The sequence below is a fragment of the Nilaparvata lugens genome, chromosome Y (genome assembly GCF_014356525.2).
Source record: "Nilaparvata lugens isolate BPH chromosome Y, ASM1435652v1, whole genome shotgun sequence".
Classification (NCBI taxonomy): domain Eukaryota; kingdom Metazoa; phylum Arthropoda; class Insecta; order Hemiptera; family Delphacidae; genus Nilaparvata; species Nilaparvata lugens.
This window is the reverse complement of record NC_052519.1, coordinates 8867701-8884861: the sequence shown is the minus strand read 5'-3', so window position 1 is coordinate 8884861 and position 17161 is coordinate 8867701. Positions and strand designations below refer to the sequence as shown.

The 17161-nt window shown below is 32.6% G+C and overlaps 2 protein-coding genes across 2 annotated transcripts; both read right to left on the bottom strand.

Annotated features, from left to right (window-relative positions):
* Positions 1-285: 285 nt before the first annotated feature.
* LOC111054194 (ubiquitin-conjugating enzyme E2 Z) lies at positions 286-5875 on the bottom strand. The gene is made up of 4 exons (XM_039443629.1): positions 5612-5875; positions 4353-4464; positions 2361-2570; positions 286-1029 (listed from the first exon to the last, which is right to left on the bottom strand). Exons 1-4 carry the CDS (start codon positions 5872-5874, stop codon positions 865-867), a joined length of 750 nt encoding a protein of 249 aa, XP_039299563.1. The 5' UTR covers position 5875; the 3' UTR covers positions 286-864.
* A 4603-nt stretch (positions 5876-10478) lies between these two features.
* On the bottom strand, positions 10479-16723 carry LOC120355144 (enoyl-CoA hydratase, mitochondrial-like). Its single transcript, XM_039443464.1, has 5 exons — positions 16683-16723; positions 14766-14842; positions 13159-13359; positions 12123-12259; positions 10479-10484 (listed from the first exon to the last, which is right to left on the bottom strand). Exons 1-5 carry the CDS (start codon positions 16721-16723, stop codon positions 10479-10481), a joined length of 462 nt encoding a protein of 153 aa, XP_039299398.1.
* Positions 16724-17161: the final 438 nt, after the last annotated feature.

Below are 17161 nucleotides of genomic sequence, written 5' to 3'. Positions count from 1 at the left end.
GAAATGGCGCTATCTGGGCAGTACCAACAAGTCAACAACCAACTCATCATAGGTAAACTAGCCTATTTTATAGGCTACTATAAACATATGTGACCAGCGGCAAGTCGGTGTTCACCGCAGCCTCTATAGGTTAAGGTTACTGCATAATTAATTAGTTCACCCGTTAAAACAGAAGAGGTGAAGAATTGCTTCTAAATAAAAATACAAGACGAAGAATAAATAAATTTATATAATGTATCTTGAAAGAGGATTGATTCTGTTGTAAGTACAAATACAAGACAAAGGTTAAATAGAACGATATATTTTCAACGAATTAGCGAGTACATTGTACATCACACATAATTCTTGAATAAGTAACTAAATAAACATCAATATAAGTGTTAACAAAGTTGAATACAATATAGGGTTCAGGAATCTTAATAAACAAATTTGTTTGAAGGGTTCAATGCTCAAAGTTACCTTCACTTGATGGATTCTGAAATTCCTTCTTTAGGAGATGTTTAAGTACACAAATGATTATTTTTTCAGAAAACAGTAGGCTATATTATTGGCTTTGAAACTGTATTTAGCATCAAAGTCAACGGCTTGTTGGGAATAATGAAATTATGAGATACCTCAACTAGAATAATACAAAGTTTTAGAAAACAACCTACAACTGAAAAGGAATGATTCAACATCATATAATTTAGTGGAAAAGATCTTATTCTCATATTATTAATTTCTTGAATTTTCTTGGTAAAATATACCTTCAAGTAAACAACTTGACCAACTCTAAATAGGCCTACTCTTTCAAAAATGCCCATAAACAATTTCAAACATACCAGCAATTAAATAATGACAACATAACATGACATGACAATGTTTTCACTTATCATTAGGACTGAGTCCACCACTGGTGATTGTGGAGTCTGGACTGGAACTTGATGTGCTGCCTGAATCCGACTTGTCCACTAATCTGTCCTTTATGTTCGGCAGTCTTTCCAGGAGAGCTTTGTAGTTGAATGTTCCTCTTTTATCACCAAAAGGATCCTGTACAGATGGAAACATCTTCAGCAAAGACAATCTTAAAACACAGAATCACACTATTCATATAACAGACTTAATCGGAATCTCATCAGTAATCTTGTACATGATTTTTTAGTAAATTATAAAATGCTTGCAAATAGTCAGGGAAAAAATTGTGAGAAACATTCTACTGTGGGAGTATTCAAGTCATTGAGGTAATCAGCTAAGTAGTGTTATTCGCTAACACGAATCAGCTGCTATATTTTGTTGTAATGTACTAGTATTGACTTTGCAAATAGCAGGAGTTGACGAATAGTCGTCTAAATCCAACATCGCCATACCCCTTATACATTGCACAATTTAAATGATCTGCTGATGATCTACATAAGGAAGTTTCATGAATCAAATAGTATTTAAAGGATCTCAAAGTATAATGAGAATAACTCATCCCAATGAATGCTATCAATAAATTTCAATTTTGTTATTTATTTGAATGAATGGAAAATCCAACATAGTTGGATGATAGAAATAGGAGATTAGTTGATTAATCAGTGAATTAGTTATTTTTATTGTACCAATAATCCCTTTTTGGTTAATATCAACCAATCATCATCTAATAACAATAATCCAGTGACTAATACTAGAATGATAAATGAGGCAAAGTTTTTATGTATGAGCAATAGCACTGGAATCCCCATTCAAATTAATTGGGGGAAATATAGAATTTATAAATGAATGGAAATAGCTCTCATATTTTCTTATTGAAAACACTGCAAGTAACGTTCTAATATTTTAAAGAAAAATTTGGATCGAGAAATCTAATCTCACAAGGCGTTGAATTATCTCTCGACAAAATAATTTGAAAAGTGTTATATCAAACTCTCGTAATATGGAACAACAAACATGATCAATGTTCAATTGATTCTTAATTTTATATTAAATGAAACATTGAATTTTATTCGCATTACCCCAAGAAATCTTTCCATTTCATATTATCAATGCCGACTTCCAATTATATCCTCATGCTTTGTCACCAAGTTGCATCCAAATTCAAATTTATTTTGTCTATCAAAACAATTACAATTTCAAAGAAAATTGTATGTACATCACAGAAAATATAATCAGAAAACTCCTTAATAAACAAAAATGAATTCCTACCACTTTGTTAACTGACGAGCATCAGTTGGTCAGTTGAACACTTTATGAACTTATTGGGATAGTACCGATAAAATAAAAAATGATATAATTACATTGATAATTATAATAAATTACATTTATAATTATATATACATTGTTTAATGATTACATTAATCAATAATTACATCTACTAATGTGATTTTGACTGAGAGACTTACCAGCATCAGTTGGCCAGTGAGATGCATCTTCTCATTGCACACAGCCACATAAAGATCGTAGAACTCGAGAAAGTTTTTCTCCATCGCTTCGACGAACGATTTGGGAATTTTAAGGCCATAGTCGTTGTCGAGCATTCCGCACACGGCCACCCTGATTGTCTCGTGTCTGATTATGTCGTTGTAGCGGGCAGCGTCTCCCGGGTTACGCTCCTAAAATACAAAATATATCTTAATCTAAAATCCAATTACTAAACAGCTCAAAAAATCTGTGGAGAGGTCCACATCAAATATTCATAAGTTTTAGTAGAGTTGATGCAACGATTACAGTTAGGCTAGACATTGAGTCATACAAATTTAGTAGTTTCTGTTTCTGACAAGTGATTTCATGAAGTTCAAGTTGAAATCATTCACTTATTCATTACAATGTTGGGAAGACTGCAGGTGAAGACCAAAACAATGTTCATAATATTCAGATATTGCTGTTGGTGAGATGTAGTGATACTTATCCATAATGAAACACTGGGATGTTGTCTAGAAACTTGTAATTTGTCGGTAGATTTTTACAATAAAATTCAAAAAGGTGTTTTGTAATTTTCCAATAAATTCGTGATATTTCTAGACAACATACCAGTGTTTCATTAATATTTATTTATGTACATTAAATAATTAGAAGCAACATATATTTTGGTTTATGATTATATATATATGTACTAATAATAGGTATAAACTAATAATAATAATAATAGTATATACTAATAATAAGTATAAGTATAATAATATAGTTTATATATAATATTATATTTATATACTGTATATATTACTCATTATGATAAAAAAAATATAAGATAGAAGATTCACGGAGTTTTAGATAATTATTGTTTTACTATTCCTAAATTCATAGAAATGTTGCTTTTGAGTGTAAATGGTTCAATTCAAAAATGTGACTCATGAACAAATTATTGGGAAAAAGCTTTGAGCTTGCCTTTTGCGCCTTTCCGGATGTTTTTCAGTATATAACGAAAAAACTGAATAATGAATGAGAATACTCCAAGTTTAAACTATTTCAATGCATATTATTTGTTAAAGTTCGACATAGATTCAATTCTGGAAAAATTAATTTCGGTTGTTACGTAATTTATTACAAATAGCTTGTGAATGTATTTGATATTGACCAACTTTACTGTTACACAGAACGATTTCTATAAATACTTGAATGATTCACGATGAATTGATTATTCACTTTCAGGTAACCCGTGCTCCACAAGGGTCTAATTGAAATTTTCTGCTCAAAATTTTCAAGTTTATTTCAATATTATTGGAACTTTCGGATTGTTTAGTGTTATTTCCAGCTCTTATCAACCCTTCGAAATTCGAAATTCATCAGTCATATCTCGAATACGTATTCTCTGAGTGTTAATCTTTGGTGAAAACAGAAATTTTAAACTTAACCTCACTTTGGACTATTTATGTTCCAAAATCAAGGAATTGAAGAAGTTTTGGGCAATTGCCTGTTTCTCTTTCCAAATATCGTGTTTGTGACTGTTCTAATAAATAAAACTTGAATAATTTAAAATAGGCCTATAACCACTATTTACTATCCCCTAATTTTATCCATCAAATGCTAAAAAAGGACAAATCCATATCACGTAAAATTTGAAGTTAATCAGTCCAGTAGTTCAGACGTGATGATGCGTCACTTGTAAATTTCCTATCCAGTACCGTACATAAGCCAATTTGTTCCTTTATTAAATATCATAGATTTGACTTCTCTTCAATTAAGTAACATATTATGTATTACCATAACAATTAGTAACAATTCACATAAGTAACTTGGGCCTAGAGTATTTTACTAAGGATACAACCGTTCATCATAAATTATAAATTTATAAACTTCTCAATTCTTGATAGAATTTTAAATATATGCAATACAATAAATAGAAATGAGTCCTAAATAATAATTAGTAACTATTATCAAATCCAAAAATAGCTTACAGTCTCAAAGCCTGGCACGTTGTGGTAGGGTTTCTCTGTCATCAGAGACTGGATGGAGAGCAAAAGGCTGCTCAAAGTCTGTGCAGGACTCCACGCTGGTCCAGACCTCGTTCTACAAATAACAATTAGTCCATTTGAACACAGATTATAACATAAAACTTGCGATTAAGTGTTAAACTTTAAACGAAATTTATCGAAATGGTCAATTTTTATTTCCAAATGAGTGAATCAATCACTTTCAATGAATAGTCGAATGACTTGATCTATTCCTCTCAAAAACATGTTTGCTTTCAACTGAACAATTCAATTAGTAGGCTAATAATAATAACAATAAACAATAAGTAATAATTACGGAAAGAGTAAAAATGCACCGCAGTAGATTAAATGATGTGAATGTAAAAGTCAAATATTCATTGACGTTAGTGTCAAAAACGAAAAATTTAGACAAATGGAAAACTTGCCAATAAGGATATATTAATAAATTGTATAAATATATTAATTAATTATATTAATAAATTGTAGTGTGAAGACTGCTAAGCTTTCAAAGATCAAGAAACAAATCTAATACTGTATTAGAGATTAATGCCTAGTCTACACTATTTCCAAGTCGTTGGCCAAGTGGCTTGTCAATTAGCTGATCATGCTGGTAAGCTTGGCTACGTTGGTCTTGCCATCCACACTGCAATGTTACCATTATTTGTGGATTCTCAGCTTGGCTGGCCTTGGCTCGACAAAAATCTGAGAGATAACAAGCAAAGGCCGGTGGAGGCGAGCGCTGGAAAGCAGCCATCCACACTCTCGCACTTGTTGTCATTTGTATGTGCATTGGGCGAGAGTGTGGATGCAGCATTACATGTAAAAAACATACATTTTGTTCAAACTCAAGAGTTTACCCGTTGGGTTTCTTGAACAAAAATTGCTTAGTCCTACAATAGAATAAACATGTTTTTTCAAATCACAAATTATTAAAATAATATTAACATGTAGAAGCATAGAAGTGGTCTGAAAAGTTGATCCCTAGATTTTCGATGCGAAGGGAAGTGGAAGAAAGTAATCTGTGCGCATTGCCTGCTTGACGGCTGTATTCCCAACTACTGTATTAGGTAACTGCGTTAATTGACTCAAATTGCTTTCAACAACTCAGCTGGTTACGGAATGTTTCTGCTGACAGACGAACAACGATTTTGGCTTTGAGTAAAAATTAGGAACTTGCTAACGCTTGTACAATAATAAAAAAATGATAATAATTGTTCAATTACCCAAGGACAAGGATGCTGAGGCAAACTTTCCCAGATTTGAACAAATTAGGATTAAACCTAACTTTTCCTGCTCCTGTTGTCATGAGTTTTACAAGTGGCGGCCTGATTGGGTAGTCGGGAGGACATCTGAGCACAAAGTAGAAGAATCCACCCTCATAAGGCGTGTCAAAAGTTCCGGTGACGAGAGCGTGAATGAAGGTTAGGTCTTTTTCGTCTGGGGCCACAAAGAGTCCGGGAGGTGGATCATCGTATATTGACATCATATCCCTGAAAAAGTAAGATCAAAATTGTAAAAAGCAATTGTAACCTGAATATAATCATTGATAACGATTTAGGTGGTTTCCTAAACAAGGACTGGTGATAAAAAGGCTATCAGCTGTATTTCAATTTTTTGTAAAATAAAAATGTTACATATAACCTACTAACTATTTTGCATTGTCATGCTGCAAATCTGGAGTATGCAAAGTACTCACTTTGCGCACTAGTGCGGAAAAGTGATTCTTTGCGGCCTGCAATCAGTGCACAAATGGTCACTTTTCAAGGTATCTGTAGGAGAAATAATTGTCCTCAATCGGAATAAAATATTTTGTTGATCAATAAGGCCATAATTTCCAAATTAAAAGAAATTTGACTCTTAGCACAAAAAGTTTATTTTCACACGTTTTGACCAATGATAGATGAAGATAAGAACATCGATGAATAATTGAATATTAATAAAATACTGAATAATAAAGTGGAACTCATTATGGTGAGGTCCATCCCAATCTTATCTTAAGTAAGAGGAACAACAATATTATTTGGATTTCTAAAAAAGTCACTCCATGTTTACTTTGTGAAGTAATCCATAATATTTTAATAATAAAACCACAGAGAAAAAAGTCCTTCTAATTTGTGATAAAACTTATAGACTTGGTAAACGCTTCAAGTAACTGATCATTGATTACTCTCAATTCAAGCAAGTGAAATTCACGATGACCTTAATACACATTATAATATGGAACCAACGAGCTATTATAGTAAACTATAGAGCGGCTGAGTGGCCACTATTCCTGTTACGAATTGAACATTGGCAGCTATGACAGAGAGAGGCAAGAAGCGGCGGGAAACTTGAATGCCCCTATTGTTATAATGGAAACTTGCATAAAATACAAGGCGCAAATCAGTTATATTTAATAATAACTACATTGAATTTTTATCGAGCATTTCAAATATATTACAGCTGTTTTGCATCCATAAAATTAACTGTTTGAATTGCTTTACTTGAAGCCTTAGTTACATTGTTGATACTGCTTAGCCGTACAAGTGCTCAACAAGTAAAAAAGCCATACCGTAACTGCAAAATTATGATTTTAGAGATTGGATTTTTATGTTATTTTGAACAAAGAATTCGAAAAACCAGTTTATGTTGACGTTTCTTTGATACCAGCTTACGGTACTTATTTACTTAGTATCTACAATATCTCCAAGTTCAAAACAAGAAGGCAAAGTATGATAGGTAGTCAAAAAAATAACAAACTAACTTGAGGACGCTATTGGACGGTAATATTTCTGTCATATTCAGATCATATGAAATAAACAAAGACCTTAAAGATTATCTCTTTAAGGTCTTTGGAAATAAGTTGTACGAAATGATTTTTTCATTTGAATATTCTAGAGTTTAGGAACGGTTTACTATTGGGAAATCAGATCAGGTACCAAGATCATGAGCTGGAAAATATAAATTCAGCATAACTTAATACATTTTTATTTTATTTTCAGGAATAAGTCAATGATATATAAAATTAAAATCAGAATAATAGATATTTATTTTTTCCTACAAAAATAAGTAAAAATGTAGTATGAAAAAACAATCAGATAGATTTTGTATATTCTCTTGAGTAAAATTCAAATACCAAGGCAAAAAAAATTACAATCATCAACATTTGTAAGAAACAAATTTATGAAGAGTCTCATAATAGAAACGACAGAAAAAAAATTATATGCAATAATATAAAAATTCAAAGAAGGAAATACGGTAGTTTGTTTTCAGATGCTCATATTTTTTTATTAAATCAATAAGTCAATGCAGTATGTAAAATTACAATCATCAAAATTTGTAAGAAACATGTAGTGAGATTCTCATAATATAAACGACAAAACGAAAATTGTATACAATAATGATATAAAGAATTAAAAAAAAGAAATAGTTTGCTTTCAGAAGTTCAGCATGTCATCATTTTACTTCTAATGAATTCTTGCAAAGTAGTGTGAAATTACAATCATCAACATTTGAAAGAAACATTCAGAAGAAGTTTCATTATAAAAATGAATAAAAACAACAGAACAAAAATACAGTAATAATAATATTTGGAAAATTCAAAAAATGAATAGTTTATTTTCAGGTGTGTGGTGTGTATCATGTCACAGTCCCAAAATATTTCCCTAATATCTTTTCAAAATATTTCCCAAATGTTTATCAACTTGGATAAACAACATTATTATAATCCAATTGCAATGTCAGATAAAGAATTCATTTTTTCATTATTTAACCTGCAAACTTAGGTCAAGTGATCATAATGCACAATGGAACTGAAGCCACAAGTGAAATAGAAAATGTAGTTGGACATATACAGTACGAGCTTTGATTCAGTAAATGTACATGGATATTTTCTTCATGGTATTTTTGAATAGAGAATTTTTCTCAAAAGAATAATCATATTTGAAAAACTTATTCGTTTAAAAAAACTCAATTTCAGTATTTTTATTTATATTTAATATTATTGATTACCTACTTATTCCATTATCTCACAAAAGTAATAATCAGAAAAAAGTTTCAGGCCTATAGTACTGTTTTTGCACAATCTTAGAAAAATGATACCCCACTTCATCATAATATAATGTGACGGGGTAATAAATAATATTTAATGATATATAAATAGTATTTAAATCAATAAAAATTATTATTGATATATAGACTAGTAGTATCAATAAAAAACTTTTATGGAGAAACATCCAAAATAAACTCCTGTTGCCATAATTATATAATAGCTTACTATAATAGAAAACATTCAAAGCAAAAGATTCACGTTTTCAATTATTCTACTGACCTGGGCAATAGTAATTTTAGTCAAACCCTTCATACTCCAATATCGCTATATACATCATCTACTTCTGATCAAAGAAATAATGAGACTATAAAATATTATTCATTGACCGAGCAAAGCGAGGTCCGAGATTCAAGTTGACTGTTTTGCTTTTCTCTTGATGTGTGTTCCGCATTTACAGCAAAACACTGTATTTACAGCCTGGTTGCACAAAATCCGGTTAAATTTTAACCGTGATCAATTTCACGAGAACCAATCAGAGAAGACTTTTTTGATGAGACGGCTTCTCTGATTTCTCATGGAAAAATCATTTCAATCATGGAACATTTTTTCTGAGTTCTCGTGGAATTAATCACAATTAAAACTTGACCGGCTTTCTAGTTTTTGGAAAATTTAATTTGAACGTGGACTATGTCCCATTTTGGCAAGCAAATTTTCCAACTCCAGCTGTTTAAAGTATAGAACTTAACTAAATCTCGAGCTCGGAAACCGGTCCTTAATGCCCTTAGGCATTAAAAACCAATTTGCAAAAATAGACGAAATACAGCTGACTCAATTTGTGTTTTCTCCAGGATAATAATATTATGAGAGTAGAGGAATTTTCTCCATACTCCAATATTACCTACTTGCTTTCTTTGTAAGGGCTACTCGTATTTATATAAAAAATATTGAATGTAATTTATAATCCAGCTGACAGTTGATTTGTTTTTTAATAGAATAACTAGTGACCCCTGGGTTATAGAACTCGCTCATGAACTGTTGTATTGATCTCTGAAATCCGCAATTTGTAATTATACCCTGAGTTAATGAGAATTATTATGGAAACAGTTGAATATCTCTTTTACAAGTAGTATGATATGACATTAGGTTCCATGGGGATCCTATTCCAATTGAAAAAAAAACTACTTTCTATCGCTTCAAAACTATACTCATCCAACTTCATTTTTAATACAACTTCTTTTTTCAAATAGGAACGTGGTCATATGATACATGATTCCGATACAGAATTTAAAAAGAAAATTAATGACAAAACCTGCACATATATCTAAAAACGTTTCAATGATCTCAACATTAAAGATAATACTAATAATTAATTGATCGAGCGAAGTGAGGTCTAAGATTCAAGTCGACGGTTTGGAATTTCTCTTAATGTTTAAATGTTTATATATTGCGCATTTACGGCGAAACGCGGTAATGAATTTTCATGAAATTTGACAGGTATATTTATGTTCCTTTTCAAATTGCGCGTCGACGTATATACAAGGTTTTTTGAAATTATACATTTCAAGGATAATATTAAATGAAAATGGAGCCTCCTTCAGTGAAAATCAGACTATAGAATTATTCATCATAAATCAGCTGTCGAGTTGACTATAAATTGCATGCCATGACGCATGCAATTCAATATCTCTATGTAACTTGGTAAAAAATTAGCATATGTGTAGACTATAATTGCATGCCTCATTGAATGCAATTTTTATGCACTATTAAATAGGATGCAAAGAACTTATAACAGCTCGTCTGGGCGCCTAGATGTCTTCTGGTTTTCTCGCGCTAAATTCTGGAAAGAGTTATATGTTGATTAAACCTTGTGTAAGCATGATCTGATCAAATAATAAATAGTTAGTGTATCAGTGTGGATTTGCTTATGGTTTGGGACGTCGTTATAACTGCGCGAGGTCTACTGTTCACAGAACTACTAGTGATACAAAAATGAAATATATGGGTACCTACATTGAATAATCGAGTGTTAGTAAACACTAATAGTAGCTCTACTCACAATTTTAACACTGAACAAAAAAAAATTGTCACAGAAAATTTGTCAATGTCATAGCAACTGCTATCACAATTAGTATTATCAATTACGCGTATTTACAGTCAATAGACAGGCAGACAGACGTTAACATTAATATAGAACTTATAAATGAAATAATCATGTTGAGTATTATTCAGCTGAAATCATGTGTCGGCGCATAAAGGACAGTCAGTGTGATACCAGCCTGCCAAATGGCATCAGCTTTTTTAAATGAATTGAAAAATTACATGATTAGCATCTAATTAATTCCAGCTGACTAAATGATAAAAAAATCAAAACAAATTTTCCTTCTTAAGCACTTTCAATGTTATTTGTATATCCTGAAAAAGGACGATGGAGTTAGGTCCGCCGCAAAGTAGACCCACGTTAATCCACGAAAAGCAACCCAATAATATTATTCTATGATAAAAAAAATAATAAATCAAGAAACAGTAGGTGCCTAGAAGATTTTTTCTACAGCTTTATTTGATATTATCCATTGCTCAATCTCGCAATTTAGTGTTTTGCTCCGGCTCATATTGGCAACAAAATGAGTAGGAACAAGATTTATCAGCCTCTGTGTGATAAGTAAGTGAATTGTCTTCTACATACATTCAAATCCATCCTGTCTTGATGGAATGTTACTCTAGTAGGACGTATAATTTTATTGCCGACTAATAAATACTAGTATTATACTAGTAGTTCTGAGAACAGTAGACCTCACGCAGTATTCTCATCCACAAGTACCTGATTGAAACTATAGACCTTATGGAAATACAGCAATAGACTGGCTACTCGACACATCTGTGTAATCACTTGTCAGCTGATTTATGATAATTCTATAGTCTGATTTTTACTCTAATAGAGGCTCCTTTTTCCTTTTATATTATCCTTGAAAAGCAAAATTTCCAAAAACCTTGCATATACGTCGACGCGTAATTAAAAAAGGAACATACCTGTGAAATTTCATGAAAATCTATTACCGCGCTTCGCCGTAAATGCGCAACATATAAACATATAAACATTTAAACATTAAGAGAAATGCCAAACCGTCGACTTGAATCTTAGACCTCTCTTCGCTCGGTCAATTATTCTATTGCCGACACGACTAGTTCCGGGTATTTATCCCATTCTCAAGTGTCCTAAGTGACCTAAACTTTCAAGTAGCAATATCAAAATAATAATAATAACAAAAAACATTCAGCTCATGTATATCTTTCTAGATTTTATTTATTAAAAAAAACTCATTTTTCAAGGCCTTCTTTCATTCTCCGATATTGAACTCTCATATTTACTTCATTTTATTGTAAATTTGTTTCGATTTCTTTATTATCTCTGTACTGACTTATTATCTTGTGGGTTAAGTGGAAGAGGGGGCTTTTATTGCTTCAATTTCGCCTACATTACTTTTGAAATTGTAAAGTGTAAATAAAAGGCATTTATTTATCTATCTACTGTATATTTTGTAATGTATTTGTATTTTTTGCTAACGACGTGGTTAAGTGGTAGAGTAGACATTAATGTGCAAACTTCGCCACGTCTTAAGAAATATAAATAGAATTGAAAACAATTTTAAAAAATTGAATTTTGAAATTGAAGTTTTTCTACACACTATACACTTGAAAATATTTACTAATGCACTTACAGCAAAACCATTGACAGCGGCAATGATAGGTTTCCTGCATCCTCTTATCTTTTCGAAATCTTTCAAAAGACCTTTCTTCACGTTACTTGAGAATGTCTGGCTCTGCATTTCTTTGATGTCAGCACCTGAATAAACAAAACAAATAACCGGTTGCATTGGACTCAGAATTCAATTTTAAAAAAGATTTGATCATTTTTTCAGAGCTACTACTCAGAATAATATGCTTTTTAGACAATTTTTTCAAAACTACTACTCAGAATAATATGCTTTTTAGACAATTTTTCAGAACTACTACTCAGAATATGCTTTTTACACAATTTTTTCAGAACTAGTACTACTCAGAATATGCTTCACAACTTCAAAACTGCTCAATACACTTGTGAATAATTTGTGAATATTGGAAAAAGCATTCAAAAAATATTCAAATTCATTTATTTCCAAAAAGAAAACAAACAATTTACTTATACTGTCATATACATACATGTGCAAAAATAAAAATAAAATGTACCTAATACAGTTACACATACATGCATATACACGAAGAAGAAAAACTGAATTAATTGTAATATTTCTAGGCATCACCAGCAAAAAGATAACTCTTTGCCCGCTGGTGAGAGTTGCTTAAAAAATTCCTTTAAATAACTAGACATTGAAACGAAAAGGCTTTATAACAAAAGTAGAGGCACTGCAAGATAAAATGCTTAGCCTCCCTTTCTACTCTTTGGGTGGACAAGTTTCGTCCACCTATTTGACATTGTGACACAACATACCATCTTGAATAAGAGTTATTAGTATGGACATGAGTGTTTTTAATTTGTCTATGACGATATAATTATATCCAGCGCAAGCTGGATTTCACAATTCAAATGAATTGAATACTCAGAATATGAATTTTAGAACTTAATGGACGGGCTTCAAAGTTTAAATTTAATTTATGACAAGGTCATAAATCACCTTGGTAATCTTGGGATTGTCAAACGCTTTTACAATGTTTTTTTTTTGAAGAAAAAAAATAAAAATTCACCTGCAGCAAACGCCTTTTCACTTCCTGTGATGACGAGAGCTCCAACGGAGTCATCGTTATCGAAATGTTCGACTGCTTGACTCAGTTCCGACACGAGTTTGTCGCAAAGGGCATTCAACGCTTTCGGGCGGTTGAGGGTGATCAGGCCCACGTTGCATTTCTCGCCTTTCTTCTCGGTCAATATGAACTCAAATGACGGAGCTGGAAAATAACAATTTGTTAGATTGTTCAACTGTAAATGTAACGTAGTAGAAAAGGTTGGCTAGAAGATGAGTTGAAGAGACTATTGTATAAATTTTGTTTGTAACTAAATTTATAGTAAACTAACAGGTAACTAGTGCTCCGTAAGGGTCTAATTAAAAACTTGACCTACTGAAATCCTGAAGAATTTAAAATAGGCCAATAATCATCTTCGGTGAATTAAGATCTATATGCAAAATTTCAAGTTAAACAGTTCAGTAGTTCAGTAGTAGATGGTGCGTCATTGGTAAATTTCCTAATCCGTACATGTATAAGCCAATTCTTTCTTTATTATATTATAGATAAGTCATTTATTAATTATTGTATGTGAATATAGTAATAAAGAATTATATAGTTATATTGAATTGGTCATATATCAATTGAATTGGTCTGAAGAAAAGAAAAACAAAAAAATCTGGTGTGGCGCACTCACACTACTTTCCTTGCCGTTATGAAAATTGATCACCTGACGCTAGTGTTCCCGCGCATCTCAAGTCTACTATTCAAAGATTTGAGCCAGCTGGTGACAGGGCAATAACGCTGAAACACACATGAGGTCTGCTATCTCTATAGTGAATGATTTAATAGAATCAACAATAATTTGCAATTGAATAATCACATTTTTTCGAATTTAAAGCTTATTTTCAATTTTAGGTGAAAATGTTACTGAACATTAATTTTAGAGATTTTCACGCTCAATCCACTCCACTTGATTTTTTTTGTTTCAATTGTATCTGAAGCCTGATAATTGGGAATCTATCTGCATTGATGGGGCGGAGTTCCTGAAATTTTTACAGATATGGGACTTGTGGCAGTTCATAGAGCTTATCAATGACTATTTTAGGTATGAATTTGATCAAAATCGTTGGAGCCGTTTCCGAGAAAATCACGAAAAACCCTGTTTTTGACAACATTTTAGCCGCCATCTTGAATTGCATTTGATCGGAATTGTTCGTGTCGGATCCTTATAATAGTGAAAGGACCTTAAGTTCCAAATTTCAAGTCATTCCGTTAATTGGGAGATGAGATATCGTGTACACAGACGCACATACACTCATACACACACACACATACAGACCAATACCCAAAAAACAGTTTTTTGGACTCAGGGGACCTTGAAACGTATAGAAATTTAGAAATTGGGGTACCTTAATTTTTTTCGGAAAGCAATACTTTCCTTACCTATGGTAATAGGGCAAGGAAAGTAAAAGAAGAAAGATTTCAGCTGCCTTTGGTAAGGTTAACTTATCACGCAACTCAACTCGGAACCCGCAATATATTAAACAGTTTTGGAAGACGGTAAAATTTTAAGAAAAACTATTATGTAGCTCAATCATTTTGATAAAGAAGTATTGTAAAATACTTACCGGCACATGAACTGAATCTGGACGATAAGATAGTTTGAGCAAACAACTTGTTGGTAAAGCAACAGAGGAAAGAAACACTACACAAAGAAACACACTTTATGCTTATTCCGTGGTAAAGCCCAATTTTGAACAGTTCACAACAATTTTTGAAGCAGGAAACATTTTAAAAATTCTGAAAAATTAATTTTTAATGAAGTTATTATATCAAAGCTCTACAAATATTGCAGCAAATTTTAATCTAAACAAGGTTAAGGTTCACTGTCACTAACATAACCTTCAATCTTATCAGAGCAGACTGGACTCGTGAACACTGAAATCCGGTGTACCGAAATATTCTTTTCCTCCACCTACTATCAAAAGTCTCATTTTACACCCTGGAATCGAATACTAAAGTACTACTTTTCCTCCCATGGGACTAAAAATAATTCCCAGCGGGAAAAGTGATCCCAAGGGAGTAAAAATAAACCCATAAGATTAACATGGGAAGAAGTCCGACAACGCCGCGATTGAAGAATGAGGAATGTGGCAACACTGTCGTGGTCGGTAGAGGAAAAGTAAAAGAGCTCTATTTCGATCATTGGAATATTTTAGCTCTAGGAAATAAGTAGCTCTATTTCGATTGTTAGGTTATGTTCAACCGTTGGTGGATATGAAAAAGTACACACCTCTAACGTCATCGGCATCTCTACGAGAGCGTTCATCTAAAGGTACGTTTTCGTTTATGAGAACTTTTCCGCAGTCGACGACGGCAAGCATTGTTGACATTCATATTGTCCAAATTTCAAGTGTGCTAAAAGAGCTCTATTTCGATCTTTGGAATATTTTAGCTCTAGGAAATAAGTAGCTCTATTTCGATTGTTAGGTTATGTTCAACCGTTGGTGGATATGAAAAAGTACACACCTCTAACGTGGATATGAAAAAGTACACACCTCTAACGTCATCGGCATCTCTACGAGAGCGTTCATCTAAAGGTACGTTTTCGTTTATGCGAACTTTTATTTAATTATTCAATATACAAATTATTCATTATTATAGGTATTGGTGTAGGTGGAGGAAAAATGTTGTGTGCATCACGGGACTAAAGTACTTATTCTCCCTCAGGGAAATTGTCGCCCTCGGCTACGCCATCGGGCGACAACAGTTTCCCTCAGGGAGAAAAAGTTGCACTTTAGTCCCTAGATGCACAAATAACTATTTCCTACAGTTACGTTGAAAAGTGGCCATTGCTGCACTGATTACAGAACGCAAAGAATCACTTTTCCGCTCTAGTGCGGGAAAAATTTTTCTGCACTCCAGATTTGCAACATGACAACGCAAAATACTTAGTAGGTTATATGGAGCAACAGTGCAGCAAAATCAAAATGAAGTTGGTAACAGTGACTGGGCTGCTATAGTGAGCAGAGGTGCAACGCGCTAATTATTATTCATTATAATATATTATAACCAAGTACAACGAGAACTTTAGGATTTTAGGATTAAGGTTTTTATCAATAATAAAATTACACAGATTTACATTTGATGGATTTCAGGCAATTTTACCCATAATTACCCACTTTTCATATTCAATGGTAACTGTAGGAAAAACTTAATGTGAAATACGTGCGCAAAGTTCCTCTGCTGCACTCAAGAAACCATTCCGCCCTCGCCTACGGCTCGGGCGTAAACGTTTCTTTCGGTGCAGCAAACTGACACTTTGCGCACTAGTTGCACAAATAACTATAGTACGAAATAGTCTTAGTACGTTACGTCACAGGGCAACGTACGCACGCGCATACACATGCAGTGATATTCTTAGTCACTATGACGTCACCAGAATATTCTTAGGAACTATGACGTCGCACAGAATGCCGAGTATCCATAACCAACAGTAAGATAACCTAAAAGGGAACGTTTATTGCTCAAAGATCCTCTTTTACCCAGAATGGTAGTGCATAACGGAATGGTCCCTTGCAGCCATTTGAAAATATAATGACAACAGGGTCCATCTTGCTATTCGCTACCTATGAAGTATATTAATGTATGCAAATAAAAGCTCCAAATCAATTTCCCTAATAAAACCAAAAGCATTGCTCAATACATCATATCAAGTGATTATTATGTTTTAACAAAGTTAAGAGAGTTATGACATTATATTGAGAGTTATAACACATTTAAAACTTAATTATCAATCTAATTGAAGAGAAGCTTCAAAATCAGATAAATTTGAAAAGCTAGACCTTGTTGCACAGAAGCCGATTAAATTTTAACCATGATTAACTTTATGAGAACCAATCAGAGAAAGCCTCTTATAAAAGAAGGCTTCTCTGATAGGTTCTCGTGAAATTAATTACGTTTAAAATGAAAGAATTAAATGAAATTAATAGATTCCTTTTCACAAAAGCATAGCAAATTACTG